The 24,311-nt window shown below is 33.7% G+C and overlaps 2 protein-coding genes across 3 annotated transcripts; one reads left to right on the top strand and one right to left on the bottom strand.

Annotated features, from left to right (window-relative positions):
• Positions 1–2,997: 2,997 nt before the first annotated feature.
• On the top strand, positions 2,998–7,038 carry UBC3 (ubiquitin-conjugating enzyme 3). Of its 2 annotated transcripts, none has more exons than XM_022049054.2 (6): positions 2,998–3,287; positions 4,301–4,434; positions 4,591–4,616; positions 5,261–5,350; positions 5,434–5,522; positions 6,654–7,038. In XM_022049054.2, exons 2-6 carry the CDS (start codon positions 4,310–4,312, stop codon positions 6,780–6,782), a joined length of 459 nt encoding a protein of 152 aa, XP_021904746.1. In that variant the 5' UTR covers positions 2,998–3,287; positions 4,301–4,309; the 3' UTR covers positions 6,783–7,038. The 2 variants fall into 2 exon arrangements, with proteins under 2 accessions (XP_021904746.1, XP_021904747.1); XM_022049055.2 differs by having other exon boundaries at positions 3,146–3,287; positions 4,295–4,434; positions 6,654–7,023.
• A 284-nt stretch (positions 7,039–7,322) lies between these two features.
• LOC110819691 (microtubule-associated futsch-like protein) lies at positions 7,323–10,584 on the bottom strand. The gene is made up of 6 exons (XM_022048975.2): positions 10,424–10,584; positions 10,174–10,270; positions 8,949–9,309; positions 7,952–8,429; positions 7,815–7,873; positions 7,323–7,611 (listed from the first exon to the last, which is right to left on the bottom strand). The coding sequence occupies exons 1-6, from the start codon at positions 10,464–10,466 to the stop codon at positions 7,564–7,566; spliced, it is 1,086 nt and encodes a 361-aa protein (XP_021904667.2). The 5' UTR covers positions 10,467–10,584; the 3' UTR covers positions 7,323–7,563.
• Between the last annotated feature and the right edge of the window lie 13,727 nt (positions 10,585–24,311).

The following is a 24,311-nucleotide window of genomic DNA, read 5'->3' as shown; positions in this document are numbered from 1 at the left end:
AATGGCTTGAATAAAATTGTGTAAGTTCCTGATCACATTGGTTGATCTGGAGTTCCACATCATTAAGTAAAAAAATTTTAGAGGTAATTTATTTAGGATAAAGTTGTCAGCTAATTTACTAGAGATAATATATTCAAGATGAAGTTTTTGGAGAAAAATATTGAGGGATAATCCATTAAGAGGGAATATTTTCAAGAATAAATTGGTGTGGGGAAAGTATTAAAAGAATATTTGTTAAAGACTGATTGTTGATCAAAAATCCATCATGGGTAAATTGTTGATGAAGAAGTTATAAGGAGAAAATATTATGGTTGAACTAATATTTTTGGAGCATCTTGGTTTGGACAATAAGAGCTATCTCTATGCTCAAAGTGAAAGTGAAACTAAAGAAGATAACGATGATGATGAAATCAATATTGATGATGTGAGCTAAACATTATAGGCATGAATGATTCTGTAGAGTATATTGATGATGACAATATGGATTAATTAAATAAGCATCTAAAGGTAAAGACAAAAAGAAACTTATGATTAGATCAAAGAAAATGAAAGAAACGTTTTTAATTCTGAATTAAATAGTAAAAATTTTTTTAAGGTCAGACATTTGTTTCTAACTATGAAGAGTTTCAAAGTTGCATCACATGACTATGGATTCGATAATATTGTAATTTCAAAAAGGAAAAAAAAAATGCACCCTAGAAGATCTCAAGCAACATATAAGCAAAATTGTTGCTCATGTAGGGCCACTTGGAAAATGAAAATACTTATATGGTTAAGAAATTGAACAACATACATATTTACACATAAAAGGTATAAAATGATAATGTAAAAGTTTCTTTAACTTGTGACGATGTTAAATCCTTACTTGAACGTAGACCTGGAAATGTGCTACAATTTAATGATTACTATATTAGGTTACAGATGATTATCAATTTACGTTATATTAAGTTATATTATCTCATATAAATACTATAAACAATTATCGTTATATGTTTAATGGATATCATAATAAAATTAGTCTCATTTGTTATTGCAATGGATATTTAACTGATGTTTCACTATAAAAATCTTAGTTTTACCAAAATAACTTATTCTTTCTTCTTGATTTAGATTTTTATCTCCCTTGTAAAATCCTAAAACCTCTTCTAATCACAACTCTAAAGAGTAAAAGTTTCATATAAGAATTGTAATTTCGATGGTATATGATAGAGCAATAACTTCATCTTTCTTTCTTTTTTTCTTTTTAACCCCTTTAATTAATGAATATAACCAAATAAATATTGTTTTGCTTGATTTGTCTCTCCTCTATCCTTCTCTAATTGATCCTAATATTCTTTCATGTTTTGCTTCATTTAGTGCAATTTTTTTAATTGATTTGGGGCAAATTTCTTTTTTATATTTTTAAATAAGAAAATAAAAATAACTTGTTGAGTACGTAAAAATATATTATTTATTAACATTTGCATTAAAGATATAGATACTTTCTTTAAATTAAGATTGTGATAATTAGATTTTAATATTTAAAACATTAAAGAAAATACTTGTTTAGTCCAAATTCTAAAATAATTATTTTTAGGAATTTAATTCTTTTGAAATACCTATAATATCTATTTCACTTTGACTTTTCTTCTATTATCCAACACTGGGCAAGTGTCAGCCCCTATACATAGTCTTATGAATCTGCAGAAACCTGTATTTTTAGTAAACAGTCATTCAAGCTTAATCACTGTGATCCTCTTCATGAGAAGGCACCTCTTCTCCCAAAGTTATGGAGTTATTTTACATAGTTTCTTATAGAGCGTTATCTCGTGTCCCTAAGTATTCTTTACCTGCCCATCTGTATCGATTTTGGATATAAGTACCCTTTTGTTGAAGGTCATTCGAGCTTTTCCTAAGAGTATAACATGGGTTACTTCAGCATCATAACATCTAGTACTCGAACATTATCTTGGGATATGTTCTTGAACCGATAACCATCTTTCGGCTAACCTAACATCTTCTGTCCGTAGGGACAAACAAGGGGTATTGCAGTCTATTTTACTAATTTATATTTTTATTTCTCTAATTTTATTATCATTAAACGAAAAATAATTCAAAAGAAACTAAGCTCTAACTGTTGTTTTTCTCTTTCTGCTCATTGATCTTTCTCTCATATGTTCTTGAATTATGTTAGTGAGTCAGTAGAAATGAGTATCAACTACATCTAATTAAACCAAGAAAAAATATTTTCTTTCTCCCTTTAAACCTTTTTAATTCACCATTTGTAATATTTTAAATGATTGAAATGTAAATTTTCCTTCCTGAAACCCAATTGAAAATAGAATTTACCCATCTAACTTGGTACATTTTTTAAGCCACAAAAAAGATAAACAAAAGTTATAGAAGAAAGACCTGCAATTATTTTTCTAGCTTTTCTTTTGATTTATGCAATAAGGTTGTTTTTTTATATATATTTTAAGGAAATAATGAATTTTTATTTGAAAATTAAGAATATTTAATTTATTTAGTATGGTTTTAATTAAAAAAAAATTGGGTTTTGTGTAACATTTAAAAAAAAAATTGAAATCCAAAAACTTTTTCTTCATAAATTATAATTGATGAATTAATTTATGAAAGAATATAATTGATAATGTAATAAAAGTAGGCAATAACATATAAAGAATTAATTTGAAGTTTCCATTAAACCAATATTTTTCTAGGTTTTAGGCATGAAAAATTAACAAAACCATTAAGATTTTTCGGAGAAAAAAAAAATAGAAATAACTTTAAACCAAGTTTTAATTTTTTTTAGGTTTTAAATATCAAAAATTAATAAATAGAAAAAAAAAAGTACGTAACTTTTGTATATATAAAAAGAATTTAGGTTAAAAACTTTAAAAGAGAACAAAATAATAAATATTAAATGCTTGAATATGTACAGAAGAAAAAAAACAGCAAGACAATCTACAAGTACATTGGATACATATATATATATACATGTAATGATTGTGATAACACGTAGACGTGGGGACAGGGCCGACTGCGGCAAGCCAACCACATCCCTATTCTTCTTTCTTCTTTTTTCTTCATTTCTTCTTCTTTTTCATTAGATTCTCTCCATCTCTCTCTCTCTCTCTCTGTGGATTCTCACCGTCTTTTGCTCTTCTCCACTCAAAAATCTCAATTTGATTGCCCTTCTTGTCGGTGCTCATAACCATACTTCGATACTCCATTGCATCCGATCAGAGAGAATTGGAGAACCCCAGCTGTATCTGCGTCTGGATTTTTTGGTTTATCATCTCGCATAGGTGAGACGAAGCAATCTTCATTATTTCTTCTGTTTGAGTTCTAAAAATTTCTGGGTTTTCTCTCTTTTTGAGATTGGAATTGATCTGGGTGTTTGGCGGATCTGTGTGGTTGAATTAAAGATCATGATTTGTGTTTGATCAGGTTTTTGCCCTGTTGTTTTTGATTGTTTGGATGCATGGATATGTCTAGTTTATGTTTGAGCTGATCAGTTCTTATTCCAGTTGATGGAATCTTATAGTGTTGGAAGCAGATGTGCTGTCTCACTGTTAGCTTAAATCAACTTGTGCTTGATTAGTGCTTACTAGAGATTAAATAACTTATTTTCATTTGCTTCAGTGCTGGATAAACTGAAAAGCAAATAAGCGTTTCTTTTATTAAAAAAAAAATAATAATTTTTTGCTTATGTTTCTAGATTTATTGCTCACTGGAATTCATTATGCTAGAAAGATAAAAACTCTTTAGGGAGTGGGAGAGAAAAATGGGAGTTTAGTCAGAATTTAGGCGCAAGATAAATGATTATGTTATCATTTACATTTTTTCTGTTGGGAAAATTGTATTAACACAACCTGCATCTGCTTATTGTTCGTGTGTTCAACGAAGGGCTATGCTTGGAACAAATGGAAATCATTTTTTCACTCTCAAAAAATGAAAATCATTTGAAATTTTTCGTTTCTTTAGCTAAGAGATTGTGAAAATTCCATTCAGAATTAGGGAAATTGACTTCCTAGACAATTTCAAGCCAACTATAAACAATGTCTTCCATTCCATATCTCGAGGAGGTGAATTTTCAACTCTTTCTGTAGAATTTCCATCCTCTCCTGATTTAATTAAGGGTGAATTTCCACACTAGTTCCACAGAAAACAGTTTATTCCAAAGTAGCCTAAGTTTCTATTCCTTTTATTGTTTCTTATATTCTTGAGGTGGATAGATCAAATTTTTTGAAAAGAAGATTAACCTAATGAACAAAATTTCATTGGGTCTGTTTCTTGTTGCTAAATCATGAAGTTTCAGGCAGTAACAATGTCAACTCCGGCAAGGAAAAGGCTTATGAGAGATTTCAAGAGATTGCAGCAAGACCCACCTGCAGGAATCAGTGGAGCACCCCAAGATAACAATATAATGCTTTGGAATGCTGTGATATTTGGGTAAGTTGAGGGGTTAGTTTGGGGAAATGTTTGCGATGTGTCTTCTTTTTTTTATCATTTGGTTACTGTTTGATCTTTAACTTTCAAAATTTTTTATTTATCTAAGTTTGAATTGATGAGACTTTTTTGTGGTTTCTTGTTTGATTTGGACTGCAGGCCTGATGATACTCCATGGGATGGAGGTGAGTAATACATGCATCGAAACTTTTAATATGGACATCGATGTCCCAGGCAACGATTGCAAATTATTTCGCAATTTTGCATATGATCAACTTATGGATTTTTAGAATATGTGAACTTCCCATTTAATCTTAAACTCGGGAAACATATGCTTCAAAATAGGGTACCATTATTGCTTTTGATTTTGTCCAATGAGAGGTTTCTCTTGTGTCTGTTTAAACGGAGATTATCCTAGGGTTTTGAGTTTCAAATATTGACCATATTTCATAACAACAGAACAAGGAATACTGGTTTTTCTTGTAATAATATATCCACGAGTAAAGGGTAATTGAATAGTTTGTCCTCATGGCCATCACAGTTACCTTAATGTGTAGTCGCTCTTGGACGCTTTTCTTTGACCAGTGACCTAGAATAGGAAAAAACAACTCAGTTTCAGCAGTGAATATTTCATTTGAATGCATGTAATGGGTTTATTTGTAGGATGTACTTTTAGGGAAATGGGTTTTTCGTTTTCTCAAAACTGCTTGCAGTTTATAAGTCTTTTTTATGGTTTTGTCTTTTGGATCCTTTCCTTTTTCAGTATATGCATGCAAGCGTGCATATGCTTTGTTTGAACCAACGTAACGACAATTTTGGAATTTCTCAGGTACATTCAAGTTGACTCTTCAGTTCACAGAAGATTATCCAAACAAACCCCCAACTGTGCGATTTGTTTCCCGAATGTTTCATCCAAATAGTAAGTTAGAGTTCAATCATATAACTGTTAGTCTGTTTGATTCCGAATATCATACAAGTAATCTTGATTTTGATTCTGCTCAGTCTATGCTGATGGAAGTATTTGTCTGGATATTCTACAAAATCAATGGAGTCCTATATATGATGTTGCAGCTATACTCACATCAATCCAGGTATGGGTTAATGTTCATTCTAGATTTTCTGTTGCTCTATTTATGACATGGTTTCCTTGTTTATATATGTTCCTGCAAATCTCAATCATCTTTATTTTTTTAAATAACTCCAATGGTGTTTTTGGACCCGATATTGGTGCATGTGAATGTACATATGCACGTGCATGCATGCAGCATAATCATAGAATGGATGGAAACTGTAGTCACTATAACTGTTGCTAAAACTTTTGTCCGATATAGGCGATCATCGAAGTAGGTTAAGAAAGTGTAGTTGTGATGTCCAGTGAAAAAAGAAAGTGTATCGTAATACCGAACTAATTAAGTACATGTTACTTTTAGATTCTAAAATCTAAAATTGGTTGACATTTAAATGCGAACATTTCTAGTGTTTCTTGGCTGTTGGTGTGAACCTCATGTTTAGCTTATCCCATTCTATTCCATATCATGCCAGCTAATATCTATTAATGTTATGGCGTTCTTGCCTTCCAGAAAGGTAACTTTAATTGCTCAACTTTCTGTTTGATCAACGTAATTTAAATACAGGATAACTTACCATTTCTAACAGGGAAATGTTATCGTACAATCGTAGACAAACATTATAATACACGTGTTGAAAAACTGAGAAGATGGCTTATTGAGACTTAAGAAAACAAGGTTCTTGTTTGCTTTTTGTTTGTCCAAAACGTAACTTTTAGTCAGATTAGAAGTTGGTTCGAAATGGCTGCCATAGAACAACTGGAACTTAGATATGGTGGTATGCTCCTTCTGCCCTAGAGTTTGTTTTTCATCTCAGCTGTGACAAATTACAGATGTTACTTTTCTTCTAATAACTTATGTTTTCCTTCAATAATGTATAAGATTGATTTGTGTGACACCCAATTCTATTCTTCGAGCAAAAGAAAAATTGCTTGTAATGCTATAAAGTGAGGCTTGCATATAGAAAATATGGTATACCGTATGTCATACTTACGGAAAGAAAGAAATGTTAGGAACTATCTTCTAACTTAATTGTTCTTGATGGAGAATTGTAAAGACTATACATCCTGAGCAACATGCTGTTATTTTGCATTTCAAATATGTCGGTTTGAACCACCTTGTACATATTAAAATGTTGTTTTCCTCATATTTCAGTCATTACTCTGCGATCCCAACCCAAACTCTCCGGCAAATTCAGAAGCTGCTCGGATGTTTAGTGAGAACAAGCGTGAGTACAACCGACGGGTGAGGGAAATCGTGGAGCAGAGCTGGACAGCAGACTAGAGTCCATTATCTTGTGCTGGTGGAGTGGTGTAGGTCAGAATATTTGGGAGCAAGTTTGATTCATGATGCGTCGTCGTAAACCAATGTGAACTTATCGCATATCTGCCCTCCATGTAATGAATGTTAGGGTTATTTGATCTTGTTTTTATATCATGGATTTTAGTTATGGATCTTCAAATGTGTGTAAAATAAATAACTTGTGTAAATTTGCTTGAATTGTCATGCTTTAAAAGCTTTGTTAGTTCACTCTTTTTAACTTTTGAATCTCATATGTTGGTAAAAATATGGTGTCAGATTAATCTCTCAATTTTATTATATCAACTATCTTAGTTGATATAAAAAATATTAATATGAATCAGTTCAAATCTGTCAAAAAGATATAATAAAGAATTTACAAAACTGGTAATTTTTTCTTTAAAAGACTATCCGATTGAACAAGGAATTTGGTTAGAGATTTCTCGTTTTCAAGGTGCCAAAAAAAAGGCAGACAATTTTATTGGAATTCCAACAGAAAAATTGGAGGAAGCAACAGAGGAGAGGTTACATATATTATATGTCTTTTACTGATATTTTTTGAAACCAATTTCATACAATTTGTATCAACCGAGTAACCGTATATAATAAAATACTAAACAAACAAATCCCAATTCAAACAACCAGCAAACCAAAAAGGAAAAGGAACACTTTCACCCTAATTCTTTCTATACAATGGAAAAGCCTCCAACACAAACCAAGCATGAATATCTGAATTCTGATAAGGTTCAGAGTCCAAGATGCTGCCTTACACTTGAGCTTCAATTATGCTGATTTCTTCTGCTGGTGGAGCATCCTACAACAATACAAGATGAGTGACAACTGTCAGATTAAGATACGGGCATACATTCATATCTCAAATATAATTTTTCAATGGCATCTACAAATATTACATCACTTCAGCCAAACCATGCTGCTTCCGGAAAAGCAAATGCAAATCAATGATGCAAGTACTTCAGTAACCAGGATGGTAAAAAAAAAAAATGTTATATTGTTTACCATATTTTCTTTGTTCTCTTCAACCATATCTGATTCTGGACCAACTGGAGTTACTAGACCTGTTTATCATAAAACCCATCAGGCGAGAAATCGAAATAAAACCCATATATTATCATATTAAATATCGGTTGACTTGCCTTCCTCGGTAGCTGATTTCTTTCCATGCTTCCTGTTCCTCTCTTTCTCTTTGTTAGACTCGGGCTTAGTGATCTTCTCAGCTTTTTTCTGAAACTTGCGACCTCCCATCTCTGAAACACTTCTTGAATTTGCGGACGTCTTGTTATTCAAGGATCTTTTGGTCCTTGTTACAGGATTGTTTTTTGGACTAGTCTCCTTGGCTGATTCTGTGCATGGGGAAGCTTGACCGAGATTGTTATTCAAGGACTTGGGTTTCAGTTTCCTGCTTCCCGTTACAGAAGAAGTACTGCGAACCTCATCATCTGATGACCGACTTCCCTCTGCTGGAACCTGGGAACAGATTTCTGAGACCTGCAACTGCTCTGAAGTGTCCGAGATGTTGTAGTTTTCAAATAACTCTCTGACTGCATCACCAAGCTCCGTAAGGTTATGTCGGCGTACATAGGATTTAAGTTCATCACGTACGGGCTGTAAGGGCTGGTTTGGGATTATCCATATTAGTTGCATAGAACTCAATGAGCCTCAACCAGCGGCCATATGAATAGCATATATAAACTAAGTGAAAGCTAAAATATCATGACCAATGTATCTGAGATAGACAAAACGTTTACAAAAATGAAAAAGGATATCCTGAGAAAGAAACTAGGTTGTGGACTGCCTCTGTTCTAGCAATTCATGTGAGGTCAGAACAGAGAACTTTCTTCTTCAAAAAAGGCTTTATTTAACTTGGACACCCCAAATGACAACCTCAAAAGACAATTTGTAATGATAGGAACAGGTTAAATCGGATTTTGTTTCCGAACTTTTTGCCTAGGACCGAAGGGAAAGTTTAACATGTCACTTCTAATCACAAGGGTGAAAGAAACATCAGACATAAAGATGTCACGAATATGAAGATGGTAACCCATGCCATAAAGGTGCAACTTTGAAGCAGTTGTAGCGCAGTTTAGGGAAAAAAACACAAAAAGAATTGGAAGAAGACATGATCTACCATACCTTGCATCCAGCGTCCAAGGCAAGTTTGAAAAAGGCAAGTGAAATTGAGTGCTTTCCAGCGGATTCAGAAACCTTAACATTGTTTAGCCAATATGACGGTGAAACAATATTACCCAACTTCCCTTGGCTTGCAGTCAATCTAGTTGAACCAGAGAGAGGTGTATTGGTTTTCCCTTGACTATTAGCAGATCTCGTGGATCTAGCCTCAGAAATTGGGGTGATAGTAGTTAGTTTAGGAGCTGGACTAGGAGTTGATTTGGCTGGAATGGAGAGTCTCCTGGGTGGCTTGTTGGACGACTTTTCTTTGGCAGAGAGATCAAGAACACCCATGCTCTTACTGACAGTGGATGCAGGTCGCCCCCTGAACAAGGACAGCCAATTAGTTAAATCCATTATTCTGAGAAACAGAGATGGTAAAAAGAACTGAAACAAAGATATCATATATGTGCTTGGTATCAAGTATTTCAAGTACAACTTAACTTTTTGAATTCATTTCATAATTAAATTTGGTTTTGTGAGTGTCTAACTTATTGCTAAAGTTTAATCAACATCTACCACTTACATCTCCCCCTTAAAGTTCATATCATCATAACCTAAAAATAAAGAAACAGGGCATTTTCTACTTTAGTCAAGCCTCCCTCGTTCAAAACAAACTTAAGCCACTTAAGTTCATCTACATAATAATCTACTATACGACTTGACTTCACCACCACCACCACCACCAAGACCTCACTGTTCTTTCGGGGATTTCTGCAGAAAATACGTGTACTTTTGCTTTCCCAAAAATCTCATTTATATTTGGCCGTCTGTAACTTTCTTCTCTTTCCTTTTCGCGGTAAACCTTTTTTCTTTTTTTACATTCCGCAGAAGCATGCCATGAAGCAAAATACCGAGAAGTACAAATTTGCTTTATTATGAAAACAGAACGTTCAAATGAAGACACCTTTTAACAAGAGTCCATCTTCCAATTCCTTCCTAAACATGATCCAGTTAAACCCTTTAAAATTCACTCCCGATTCACCAGAAAAAAGAAAATTTGAACCAAAATCAAACAAATCAATCAAATTTCGAGACGCCCATTTCTCTTTGACCCTTTTTGTCAAACAAAAACAAGTCGCCACTTACCGACACTGACAAACGCCAAACCTCAAGTAATTTTTGCATCCAACTAACTATAAATTAGATAAGAAAAAAATCAGAAAGAGAAGAAAATTGCGTATAGTACCTCTTGGATGAGGAATCTGACAACTTAGAGAGAGAGGATTTCTCCTCCTTGGACTTAGTCGCTGATCGAAGAGGATACCTAAGCTTTGATTTCACAGCTTTCCATTCCAAAAAAAAAAAAATTAAAGTTGATACAACAAAGCTCCGAATCTCATTTCGTTGCAGATAAGGTAATTAAGAGGAAACCAAATACAGATGTTTACAAACAAAAAAAAAAAGAAAATGAGGCAAATCCTGATAAGAAGAAGTACCAGAAACGGCAGGAGCGGACTGTTCTTTGCTGGATTCCTCCATTATTGAAGGTATTTTCTTTCCTCTTTCAAGCTCTTTTCTGTTTGGAGATTGACGAGAGAAACTGAATTTCTATACCGAGTTGAAAATATCAGAGAATGCGTGTTTATAGTGGTTCTCCTCCGCTTCTTCTTTTGATTAATCTTAAAACGCAGCGTTTTATTAGTTCATTTGCCGTTTCATCATTTGAGCGGGAAAATTTAGGGACAGCCCGAACCAACCAAAAAGAAAATTTTAAATCTTACAACTAATTACATATCGTGTATGTTAAACTTGCGCTAGATTTTCGACACGTGTGATATTAGACGGCCTAGATTACGGCTTCTCAGGGCGTAGCGCGTCGAGTTTGGACTGACACGATGATGTGATGATAAGGAGGAGGATCTTCGAACGGTGCTGGGGACCCAATGCACTAAAAACGCTCCATTAATTCGAATTTCGAATTTCAAATTCTCCGTGCCGTTGATTTGTAACAACTTTTTTACGGTTATTAAGGTTGAATTTTTGTTTGGTCTATTGACAACGTGGACTCTCGCTTGCTTATCTGGCTCATGGTCCCACCACGTAGCTTTGTCTGATTTGCAAAGTAGGGCCCACTGAGCCTTTGTCTTATAAGATTTGGGCCGGAGAGTTAAAAAAAAAAAAAAGGTGCCGAAGGAATTATTTTTTTACGCGTTAGAAAGAAAAAAAGCGAAAGTGATTCGATTTTATTATTAATTATTACCATAATATTTGAAATTATAATTAATGTTATGTCTATAAATATTTAGAAAATTTATTTAAAATTTACGTTTATTTTAAGTACAAAATGATAAAAATTATTTTTTAAAATACATTATATGGAATTTCATGTACAATTGGAAGAAAATGTTGTTTTAAACTTTATGAAATTCATTTACAATTTAATATTTAATATTATATATATATATATATAGTAATTGATGTTTTGTAATATTTCATGTGGAACTAAAATAACGTCTTTAAAATTTTGTTAAGGTTGATGAAATTTGTAATGTACATATTTTATTTTCACATAGGTTTTTATATAATATTAATTTTTATCATTTTCTAATAAAATATAATGCAAATTTACAAATAAGGTTCATAAAATTTTCAACTTCTTGTTATTTTTTCCTACTTTATAAACATAAAATTGTAATAATTTTATAAATAGGTCATTTAACATATTTTATTTAATTACTCAACTCAAATATTTCACAATGTATAAAATTATCCAAAATAAATAATAATTAAAAAAATATCCAATACAATAACATGCATATAAAATCTAAAAATCAAACTAAAGAATAACAATTGCAAAAACAATACTCCATCGAAATTTGATGCATATACAATATTATATAAAAAGAGAGTTTAAGCACCTCGAGCTCCACTTAAGAAGTACGTACTCATTTTAGCTTCTAGTTATATATTACTTTTTTTATGTGTTCATTTTGTTTTTATTAAAATATAATTAAATATCATATATGTTGTTCGATATTTAGTTACCTATTACGTAGATTACAATATAAAATTTACATTGCGTTTAAAATAAAAACGTAATTAATACATTCAAATGTCACTTTTTTTTTATCAAAAAAATCTACTATTGTATTATTTAAGTTTCAACTTCTCTTTTTTTCTTAGTTGTATCATATATTATTCTTATGACCTTCTCTATCTTTTTTTTCCTTATCTACTTCTTTTAACTCTTACATTTGAATCCTATATATTTTTTTATATTAGTGTCTACAACATGTTTATAATATTTTAAAAATTCTAATAATTTATCATCGAATTCAGCATAATTGATCGCAAATTCTTTTCTCATTGCTAATAATAATGTTCTTTGATATATATGTACTTAGAAGACATTATTTACTTATTAACATCCAACATAATATTTATTTATTTTTTGAATTCTTAATTTAAACCCAATTAATAATTATTAATCATAAAGTAAAAGAGGAAAGTAAGATAACTATTTTGAATCATTTCTCCTTTATTTAATGATTAATTATCATGAACTTAGTTACATATAAATAAATATATTTATTTATTTATTTATATATTATAATTCACATAGAATGTAATGTTCCCGAAAATTTAAAAGAAAATGCATATAATAATTTAAGTGCGGAAGCGAAATAAAAGTTAAGGTTAACATCCCTTACACTAACTTAAAAGTACTAAACAAACATCACGAAATAAATTATCTGAAAGAAATACGAGAAATTGAAAAAATAAAAGAAACTATAAAGTATCTAGTATATACTCACAGCCTTCTTGCGAATCGGGCTCGGGAACAAATTAAAAGATTAAATAAGGGGTGAGCTATACTACCCCAGTAAGAACATCACACTATATTGCCGGCACATAAGTAAATGTATGTAGAAAAGCAAAAATAACCAATTTAGCACTAAATTTAAACCAATACATTCATTAAAAGTAAAACCATTTACCCTTTTACTTACCATTAGGAAATATGTTAAAACAACCTATAAAGACAATAACATCATACAGATCATAACTTCATGCATAATCAGTAATATAGAACGTATCATAAATTCATATTCATTAACAATAATTAATCATCACCGTTTCTCGTTTCACCAGCCTACTAGTAACCATGGGGACCCATAGGGGTATCCCCGCTACACGTGAACTATTTTCCTTAACAATCTTAATTTCAAGGCCGTCCTCATACCTCATCCGATATAAGCACTAAGACATTAAACCTCAATACCCCGTCCGGTATGAGGGTGAAACAGGTCGTCCTCATACTCCGTCCGGTATGAGCGCCAAATGACCAAGTCTCCACACCCCGTCTGGTATGAAACAACGTTCATAGTAGGGTTCTCTATGAACCTAGTCCGTCCACCATCTCTCAGAATATGTAGTGAGGCTGTCATCTTATCCATTTATCAGATCACATCACATTCCTATTTGTCCTTAGTCTCCGTCACCAAATCAAACATGAATACATAAACAAGTAACGTGCATCCAACAATGCAATCGTATCTTAGATTCCCAAAATCAAACACTAGTGAAGTAAGCAGTGATACATGTATTTAAAACCATAAAATAGATAAAGCAGATATCATAATGCATTTAAACTGTAAAATAAATCAAACAGGAATCAACAGAAAATAACGTCAGTGCCTCTGCCACCTGGCGCGTCTTGGTTGGTTGGGGCTGCTGACTAGGTATCTGATGTGACATAACTTTTTTAAATTGTATTTTAACCCTCTGATTTTCGATTTTTCTTTCAAAAATACCTCCAGAACCCAAATTTTCACCTATTTTTTTCAAAATTATTTTCAATTAAATACTTAACTAATTTTTCACCTTTATTATTATTATTATTATTTTCATTAAATCAAATTAAAATAAAATAAATTCAATTTGATTAATAAATAATTATATTTATAAAAAATAAAATAAAATAAATAAATGTTGGGTGTTATATAGAATTATTTAAATATTCCTAAAAATCCCACTATTCAAATTCATGGTTAAAGCATTCAACATATATGTAAAAACAAAGCTTCATAATAATACAATGACACACACAAATAAGAAATTATAGAGACATTAAGAAATAAAATATTAAATTTTTTACAACCACACTAAAAACTATATCATCCTTGAACAAATTAAAAGATTAGATATAATTGTATTTTTAACAAAAACCCAACTTAAATCCTATTATAAGTAATATTACGCGAGACTTACAAAATTTATAAACAAACATGAAATCTACTCCATATTTACATTATTAAACACAAAAAGATCATCATGGTCTTATCTCCATTTTCATTGACCATAAAAAACAATCACCAATGTGTTACCCATACATAAGCACATACCTCAATATGGCACATCTAAGCACATAGCTTAATTGAGAAAAAAATAAATGAGTAATAATGATAAGCGGTTTTATTTTTTATATTTTTGCATATATTATGATTGTTTACTAATTGATTCAATAAACACCTCGTCCATGATTCAAAACAAATATTTTGTAATACACAAACCCGAAATTTAGATCGAGATTAATTTTAAAATTAAATATATATATATATAATTTTTAAATTTATATATTTTTATTTAATGTAAAATTAGAAAACAATAGGTGGATGATGAAATTAAAAATAATTTTGAGAAAAAATGGTGAAAATTTTGATTCGAGAGGTATTTTTGAAAGAAAAATCAGAAATTTGGGGTCAAAACGTAATTTAAAAAAAATTATGCCACGTAAGACTGTCCTGTCAGCAGCCCCGACGAACTAGAGCGCACCGCGTGGCAAGGCACACTAACTCGGTGCCATGCGGGAGGCCATGCTAGCAATCTGCGTACCCACGATTGGACAACCTGGATGCGTTCCTGCGCGCGTGGACAGTCTGGATTTGTTCCCTCATCAGGCGCGATCGAACAGTCGCGATTAAACGCGATGAATGGTTCAGATTTATTTTCTCTTTAAACGCGATTGTACGGTCGAGATCAAATCACGATAAACGGTTCAGATTCATTTCCTCTTAAATGCGATCGGATGGCCGATATCAAACGCGATGAATGGTCCAGATTTAAGGAAGATGGACATAAATATCTCGCATCACACCGTACCCAAACCTTGTCGCTAGCCCCCCGCTGGAGAAAAATAACCAGTCGCTGGAGAAGAGAGTCGACTGCTGCCAATCACCACACTGGAGCCACATCTGACTGCCAAAAAAGGTAAAACTTCTCCTATATGCTCACACCGTATCATCCGACCCCTTGAAAAGATAGCAAAAATTTATATCCAGAAGAAAGTTAGGCTACATAGAGTGTCAGTGACAGTAGTATCCGACAGGGACTCCAGGTTCACTTCTCGATTATGATCTACTTTTTAGGAAGCCATGGGAATGAAACTACCTCTTAGTACCGCATTCTACCTTCAAACCGATGGACAATCAGAAAGAATGATTTGCACACTAGAGAATATGCTCCGATCTTGTGTTCTTGACTTCGAAGGCCATTGGGATGATCATTTACCATTAACAGGGTTTGTCTACAATAACAGCTACAAGCAAGTATCGACGTGGCTACGTATGAAGCATTATATGGCCGTTCGTGCAGATCATCGATCTGTTAGGAAGAGGTGGGTGATAAAAAATTATTCGGTGCAGATCTTATAGAGGAGACTATAGAGAAAATAGTTAAGATCATGAAGAACATTCATATACCTCAAAGTAGGTAGAAGAGTTATGCGGACACCCGGAGGAAATATTTGGAATTTAAAAAATGTGATCGAGTATTCCTTAAGGTCACTACTTTTAAGAAAATTAGTACGTTTGGCAAGAGAGATAAACTAAATCTCTGGTTTATTAGACCATTTAAAATCTTAGACAGAATTGGTACCGCCGACTACAGACTGGCACTATCTCCAAAACTATCCAGGATCCATAATGTGTTTCATGTGTCTATGCTACATAAGTACAACCCAGATCCCCCTCACGTTTTGGCCCACGAGCCCCTTTCACTCTATGAGGATCTATCATATGAGGAAGTACCGGTAGGTATTGTGGACTGAAAGAGCAGAGTACTTTACAAGTAGAAAATCTCATTCATTAAGGTCCTATGGCAGAATCACACACAGAGAGATGCCACATGGGAGCTAAAATTAGACTTCAGAGTCCAGTATCCCCAACTGTTTGATTGAGTGAGAGAGAAACAAATTTGAGGGACCAAATTTCTTTTAAGGAGAGGAGATTTATAATACCCGGAATTGAAATTTGGCCCGAAATTAATTTTAAAATTAAAAAAATATATAAATATAATTTTTTAACTTTATAAATTTTTATTTAATATAAAAATAGAAAAATAGGTGGATGATGAAATTGAAAATAATTTTTTAAAAAATGGGTGAACATTTGGGTTCGAGGGGTATTTTTGAAAGAAAAATAAAAAATTAGTGGTCAAAATGCAATTAAGAAAAATTGTGCCACGTAAGACCGCCTAGTCAATAGTTTCGACGAACTGGAGCGTGCCGCGTGGCAAGGCACACTAACTCGATGCCACGTGGGAGGCCACACTGGCAATTCGGGTGCCCCCGATCAAACGACCCGAATGCGTTCCAACACCCGTGGACGGTCCAGATCCGTTTCTTCATCAGGTGCCAAGTCTTCAAGACATGGGATTAATTTCAAAATTAAAAAATATATATAAATATAATTTTTAAATTTTTTATTTAATATAAAATTAGGAAAAAAATAGGTGGATGATCAAATTAAAAATAATTTTAGAAAAAAAAAGGTAAAAATTTGGGTTCGGATGGTATTTTTGAAAGAAAAATAAAAAATTAAGGGTCAAAACGTAATTAAAAAAAATTACGTCACGTAGGACTGCCCAGTCAGCAGTTCCGACGAAACGAAACATGCCACGTGGCAAGGCACGTTGACTCGGTGCCACACGGGAGGTCACACTGGCAATCTACGTGCTTGCAATCGGACGGCCCAAACGCATTTTTGCATGCATGAACAGTCTGGATTCGTTCCCTCCTCAAGCGCGATCAAACGGTCGTGATTAAACATGATGAATGATCTAGAATTGTTTCCTCTTTAAATGCGGTTGTACGATCGAGATCAAATCACGATGAATGGTTCAGATTCATTTTCTCTTTAAATGCGATCGGACAGATGAGATCAAATGCGATGAATGACCCAACTTTAAGGGAGACGGGTACAAATGTCTCGTATCACACTGAACCCAAACCCTAGTCGCCAGCCCCCCACCGGAGAAAAAGAATCAGTCACTGGAAAAGAGAGCTGACTGTCGTCCGTTGCCGCATCGGAAACAACTCCGACTACCAAAAAAGGTAAAAATTCTTTTATCCGCTTGAAATTAGATTTCGAACACCCCCATGGCTAAATCAGAGCAAAATAAACGGTTGCTGAGCCGAAAACCATGAGTAAAGCTCGGCGGTGCTGCCGCAGACAAAACAAAAAATCACCTCCGATGAGCCCTTTTTCGTTTCCTGTTTCATGCAATTTTTCTACCATTGTGTTCACCATTTTATTTTTTACAGGTTGGCCGAAGAGAAACACTCAGCCGCGAAGGTGAGCGGGTGGAGCTGTCGCATTAAAAAATTCTGCAGCTGGGAAAAATTTATTTTTCGTTTTTTTCTACAAATTGAGACTTCATAACGTGTTTTCTCGTAGGGATGAGTATAAAACCGGCCAAAATTGGCCAAAACTTGTCAAAAATGGTCAGTTCGAGGCAAACTGCCTGTGCAGGCGGTGGTACCGTCGCTAGAACACAGTGGTGCTGCTGTATTAGAATTCTGAAATTGGCCAATAAAAAAAATTTCAACACCAATTTTGAGTTTTTTAAGGTATTTTTAGGCATGTGAAGCGTGTTTTAATATCTGCAAGAATATTTAAGAAATCCAGGGACGGCTAGTAGGTGCAACTGAAAGTTTGGTATTTCGGACATTGATTCGGATAAGAATCTCTCACATTATTTTCTATTATGGAATTGAAGTTTAATTATCAATAATACGGTATTTTGTGTAATTTAAAAAATTTTAAAAATTAATTACAGGTTATTAATAAAGTCAAAATCGATTATTTATTATTGTTTGTCCTATTTAACCGATTATTTTATTTTACAACTTTAAATACATGATAATATACTGAAATTGGTAAAATAATTCAGTTGAGTTTTCTTGATGCGTGTATTATTTGTCTTGCATTAATTTACGGTTAAATTGTGAAACTGAAAATTATTTGTAAACAGAAAATTAATTGGTTAAGTGAATGAATGAATGGTAGTCTTACTGAATATTCTGGGAGATGGTGGACGGATTGGGTACATAGAAAACTCTACCGTGAACGTTGCCTCATACTGGACGGGGTATCGAGGATTAGTATTTTTGGCACTTATACCGGACAGAGTATGAAGACGACCTATTTTACCCTCATACCGGACGTCGTATTGAGAATTTATATTTTTTACGCTTTTACCGGACGGGATATGGGGACGGCCGGTTAGTTGATAAGATTGGATGTTGATTCACGCGTAGTGGGACATCCCTATGGACCTCATTGGATACCAGTAGGCAAATAAAAAAAATTGTTATTATTGCTTACTTGAGCATGAGATTATGATGTTGTTGAGCTATTATCTCTATAGATCGTTTTTGAAAATCTCGCATGGGTAAGTCTATAATAAATAATTTTACTTATGATAAATGAATTTATTTAAATTAAGAGCTCCATTGATTATTTTTATGATTTTTACCAACCTTAATTTTCTGTATTGGTGAGTAGTGTGATATTCTTACTAGGTTAGTGTAGCTCACCTCTTCATTAACTATTTTAAATTAAGAGGACCAAGAGCTAGATCTCGATCACCAAGAAAGTTGTGAATAGTTCACCACTCGGACTCCTTCAAAAACTAGTGAAAGTCGTTCTAAAATGCTCAGTTATTTACTTTTTGTTTATTTCTTTGATTTTCGTTTAAGAAGGGACATTTCCGTAGCGCTATTGGGTATTTTAAACTATTATGTAAGAAATGTAAACTCTAACTCTATTATTCCGCTTCCGCATTTAATTCATATCTTTATCTCATTTTAAGTTTCGAGTCGTTACACATTTATTAATGCAAAACTTAATAATTGGTGTGTGCATTATAAATTATTGGTGATTAATTTACAATAATTAATTTGATTAAACTGATTAATTAACTTATTAGTTAATGATGGTAATTAAGTTAAGTCTCAGTGTGTACATTATATTTTTTAACGAAAAGAACATTATGCGATATGGGTTTTTTTAATTAAAATAGTCATAACATATTCAAAATTTAATTTAATCTTCTAATTAGAAAAAAACAATCATAAATGAAGAAATATTTTAAGAAATAATTGATAAGTTGAATTATCCCTGCTAGTTCATTGTCATGATCCTTCAAATTAAGGAGGTAAAAGAGCCCATCAAATTAATTCCAAAGATTCTAAGAAATAATCAAAAGATTCCACAATTCCAACAACCACAAAATAAATTAAGTCTTTGCTGATGTTGCACATGTTTTAAATTAATTTTTATGTAATTTAGTTAAAAATAAAATAATATATAAATATAAGTTGCATATGTATTATAAAACTATCTTTTGGTTTGATAGTTAGTGATTTCATCATTTTCTTTTGTACTATAAATTCTGAATGTATTGATTTGAATAATGTGTTGTGTATTCTTTATTATATAACAAATAATAAAAATGTTATTATAAAAGTTCGGAACTCAACATAAATAAATTTACTATCTGAATTTACTATCTTTAATGCGGAAGTGAATAATAATATCAATATTGTAACACCCCAATTATTATTATTATTAGTATTATTTTATTTTAATTTTTTGTAATTTTTATATGAATATATGATTTTTTACATGGTTTTAATTTAGTTTAATTTAATTAAATAGAAATAATAATAATAATAATAATAAAAGGGGTAAAATTATTTTAGAAATTTAATTGAAAGTAATTTTGGAAAAAATAGGTGAAAATTTGGGTTCTGTGGGTATTTTTGAAAGAAAATTTAAAAAACAGGGGTCAAAACGTAATTTAGAAAAATTGCACTACGTCAGCTGTTCGGTCAGCAGCCCCGGCCAACCAGAACGCATCGTGTGGCAGAGACGCTGACGTGGGAGGCCACGCAGAAGGGAGCCACATGGGCGATCCGCGTGCACGCGATTGAATGGCTGAGATCCGTTCCCGCGCGCACGGACGGCCCAGATTGCATCGCGATGAATGACCCAAATTCATTTTTTTTAATCACGATCGGACGGTCCAGATTAAATCACGATGGACGGTTCAGATTAAAAGCGAAAGATTATAAATAATTTCATCCACACCCAAACCCTAAGCCTAGCCGCCAGAGTACTCACCAGAGAAGACAGCCCAACCACCGGGGAGCCGACCGCCGCCACCCGCTGCCGCACCGGAGTAATTTTTGGCTGCCAAACAAGGTAAAAATTCTCCCATTGTCTTAGAATTCGATGATGAACCCACATGTGGCCAAATCGGAGCCAAAACACCGGCCAATTGGCCGAAAAAAGCCACCGAAGCTCAACGGCGCCGCCGCGGTTTTCTAAATGTTTGCCTCCGATGAAGCCCTTATCGATTCTCGTTCGATGTAATTTTTACACCATTGTGACCATCGTTCCTTCCTCTACAGGTTGACCGGAGCAAAACACCAAATCGCGACTCGAGTCGGAGGAGCTGCCGTACCGGAAAGCCCCGCCGCCGGTAAGTTTCAGTTTTTGGTATTTTTTCGGCCCACCGAGAGCCCTAGGGGTATTTTCTCACAGGAACCAATGCAAGTTTGGCCGAATCCGGCCGAAAACGGCTGAAAATAGCCAACCCGAGGCGGATCGCCGCCACTTGCCGGAGCACGGCGGAGCCGCCGTGCTGGAATTTTAAAATTTGCCGAATAGGCCTCTGGTATGATTTTTGAGTTATTTGGGATATGTGTAGGTACTGTAAGCGCGTTTCAGTTCCCGAGAGAAAATTCAGGAAACCTAGGGACTGCCCGTAGGCAGAGTGAAAAAAATCCAGTTTTCGACTTCGAATCAGGTAAGGACCCCTCACCCTATTTCCTATCACAGGGTTAAAATCTAATAAATGATAAAACTATATTTGTATGAATTAAATAGATATATATAATTATTACGGTTGCTAATGGAGCCCGAATCGGACATATTCCTCTGTCAGTTCCTGTTTGATTTATTTTACAGTCTAAATGCAGTATGGTATTTGATTTATTTATTCTATAGTTTTGAAAGCATGAATCATTGTTTACTTCATTATGGCTTGATTTTATAAATTCGATGATATACTTGCCTTGTTGGATGCTCATTACTTGTTTAAGTATTCATATTTATGTGGGATACAGAAAACTAAGAAAAAAATAAAAAATGGATGTGAATTGATAAATGGATAAGTTGACAGTCTCACTAGATATTCTGAGAGATGGGGGACGAACCGGGTCCATAGGGAACCCTACTGGGAACGTTGTCTTATACCGGACGGGGTATGGAGACTTTCAATGTTTTCGCGCTCATACCAGACGGGGTATGGAGACGGCCCGCTTCACCCTTATACCGGACGGGGTATTGAGATTTTATTATTTGGGGCCGATACTGGACGAGGTATGGGGACGACCTTGGAATTAAGTTTGTTAAAGGAATGGTTCACATGTAGCGGAGACCCTTATGAATCCCCACGGATACTGGTAGACTGATAAAAAAGGGGTAACGGTTGTTTAATGATTGAAATATAGAAGTATGACATGTATTATGATACAGATTATGTATGAATTCATGATATTTATGATGTTACTGTTTCCATGAGTCGTTTTTATAAATCCCACTGAGGTAAGTGGATGATAAATAGTTTGATTATTGATAAATAAATTTACTTGAAAGTTGTGCTCCATTGGTTGTCTTTGGTTTTTTACCAACCTTTACTTCTGTGACAGTGATATAGTGTGATATCTTTACTGGGCTAGTGTAGCTCATTCCTTACTTAACCATTTCAGATCAGGAGGACTTGGTTCCCGAGCCCGATCTATAAGAAGACGGCGAGTAGATACCTAGATGTTTATTAGTTTCTTTTATAGTCTTTCATTTCCAGTATTTTCCTTTAGAGGACTTATTTTCGGTATTGTTAGTACATTTAAGTTATTGTGTAAGGGATATTAACCAGAACTTTTTATTTCTCTTCCGCACTTATATTCTTTATATACGTTTCTTTTTTAAATTTTCGGAATCGTTACAAATATTTACATTTCTTATATAGTAAATTGAAATGCCTAATAAAGCTATGAGAATGTCATTTTCTATATTTGTTCATAAAAAAGATAAACAATTATTAAAAATAAATAAATAGATATCATAGGGGTTAACCTTCACTTGTACTTAAAGGAAGTTCGAGAGATGAACTACTCATAACCTTCTTACTTATCGAGATCTGGATTTTGGTCTTCTTGATTTGAAATAGTTAATGAAATTGTGAGCTACACTAATCCAGTAAGAATATCACACTAATCACTGATACGAAAAACTGAATGTAGGTAAAAATAACAAAACAACTAATGTAACCCTTGATTTAAATAAATATATTTACCGTTGTATTCCATACTTACCGTTACTAGTTTTTTCGAAAACAAGCTATGAAGATAAATAACCAAGTGATATTTTAATTTCGTGAATAAGATCAATAATTCTTCTTTTTAACATATTTACTAGGATCCTTAGGGATTTATAGGAATATCCTTCCACACGTGGACCCAGTATCAAGATTTGATAATTAACTCGGTCGTTTTCATACTCTGTTCGATAATGGGTGCTAAAAATATCATCGCTTCGATATCCCATCCGATATGAGGGTGAACCATATCTCCCAAAATCCTTCCGGTATAGGATTTCTCATATCCGTCCGACTGAGCTAATGTCTACGGTAAGGTTCGCTATGTATCAGGTCCGTCTACCCTTTCCTAAGATGCTCAATAAGCTTTTATTTATTTAGATATTTATCGTCCAAACAACCACCAAAGTATACAAATGTCTCATTTCATGTTCATCGATTAATTTAAACGGTATTTAAGCAAATGATATAGTTTAAACATAACCGAATAACCAAGTAACCATATAACCAAATAAACAATGCAGGAGGGAGCAAATAAATCAAATAATCAAGAAGACGATAAAAACTATCAATGTAATACGCACAACATAATAATAAGCTATTTAGTAGTACATAAAAATAAACAGAGAATCAGGACAAATAATAAGCTAACTAGTTCCATCTCCATTAGTGACCTGTAATTATTTTTAAGATTTTTCTTATTTTTTACAAAACATATAATATCGATTATTAATCTTTAATTTACCGTAACAGAAAATATGGTGAGGGATCCTTACCCGTATCAATGTTTTGAAATGTCGTACTATCTACTACGCTTTCTAACGGGTTCTGAATTTTTTAAATTTTTCCTGCAGAATCAAAATACTCGTCACGTATCTAAACATACCCCTAAAACCCAAAATCAGTGTTGAAAAACATTTCTACCCAATTTTAGAGTTCTAGCAAAGCCCCGACCGTGCTCTAGTGTCGGCTCCATCGCCCACGACGGCGATTTACCTCGCCCTGACTGATTTTGGCCTATTTTACACGTATTCCTGCAGAAAATCAAAAAGGACAGTTGGACAGAAAATAAAAAAATATTGAACCTACCGGGAAATGGGTCTCTAGGTGTAACGACTTGGTTGGTTCTTCTTTGCGGCTGGGGTTCTTTTTCAGCTAACTTGCACAAAAAATGATGGTGAATACAATTGTTAAAGAATCATGTGGAACAAAAAAATGAGAAGGGGCTCATCAGAGGGGTTTTAGAGTTTTGGTCGTCGTGGCTCTGCCAGGCTTTGCCCGCGATTTTTAACTCATACACCATCTCCTTTGCTTCGACATGGCCACAGGGAGATTTAGAATCAAATTACAAGTGGGAAGTGGAAAGTTTTACCTTTTTTTGACGGTCGACGGGGGCTCCAGTGTGCGGTGGCCGAGGATCGGCTTGCTTTTTCAGCGTCTAGTACTTCTTCTCCATCAAGGGCTGGGCGACTAGGGTTATGTTCTCATGCGATGCGATATTTAAATACCCATCCCGTGTCAGTCTAGACTGTTCATTCGAGTACGTGTTACTCTCTCATTCGTTGGATTTATCCTATTCGAAGAATAAACCTAAGTCGTCTATCATGATCAATCTCGTATGTTCGATCGCGTCTAAAGAAGGAATTCATCTAGGTGTTT

Source organism: Carica papaya, chromosome 9 (genome assembly GCF_054855325.1).
Source record: "Carica papaya isolate Zhongbai chromosome 9, ASM5485532v1, whole genome shotgun sequence".
NCBI classification, from domain to species: Eukaryota; Viridiplantae; Streptophyta; class Magnoliopsida; order Brassicales; family Caricaceae; genus Carica; species Carica papaya.
The sequence above is the reverse complement of the archived record's forward strand: the minus strand, read 5'-3'. Positions and strand labels throughout refer to the sequence as shown.

What these genes read in the sequence shown, in the direction of transcription:
- UBC3 (XM_022049054.2), top strand. Translation starts at nt 4,310, where the DNA reads ATGTCAACTCCGGCAAGGAAAAGGCTTATGAGAGATTTCAAGAGATTG. An exon ending in TGGAATGCTGTGATATTTGG is followed by an intron (nt 4,435 to 4,590) that starts GTAAGTTGAGGG and finishes TTTGGACTGCAG; the next exon opens with GCCTGATGATACTCCATGGG. An exon ending in CCGAATGTTTCATCCAAATA is followed by an intron (nt 5,351 to 5,433) that starts GTAAGTTAGAGT and finishes GATTCTGCTCAG; the next exon opens with TCTATGCTGATGGAAGTATT.
- LOC110819691 (XM_022048975.2), bottom strand. Translation starts at nt 10,466, where the DNA reads ATGGAGGAATCCAGCAAAGAACAGTCCGCTCCTGCCGTTTCTG. An exon ending in GTCCGCTCCTGCCGTTTCTG is followed by an intron (nt 10,271 to 10,423) that starts GTACTTCTTCTT and finishes TGGAATGGAAAG; the next exon opens with CTGTGAAATCAAAGCTTAGG. An exon ending in GAAATCAGCTACCGAGGAAG is followed by an intron (nt 7,874 to 7,951) that starts GCAAGTCAACCG and finishes TATGATAAACAG; the next exon opens with GTCTAGTAACTCCAGTTGGT.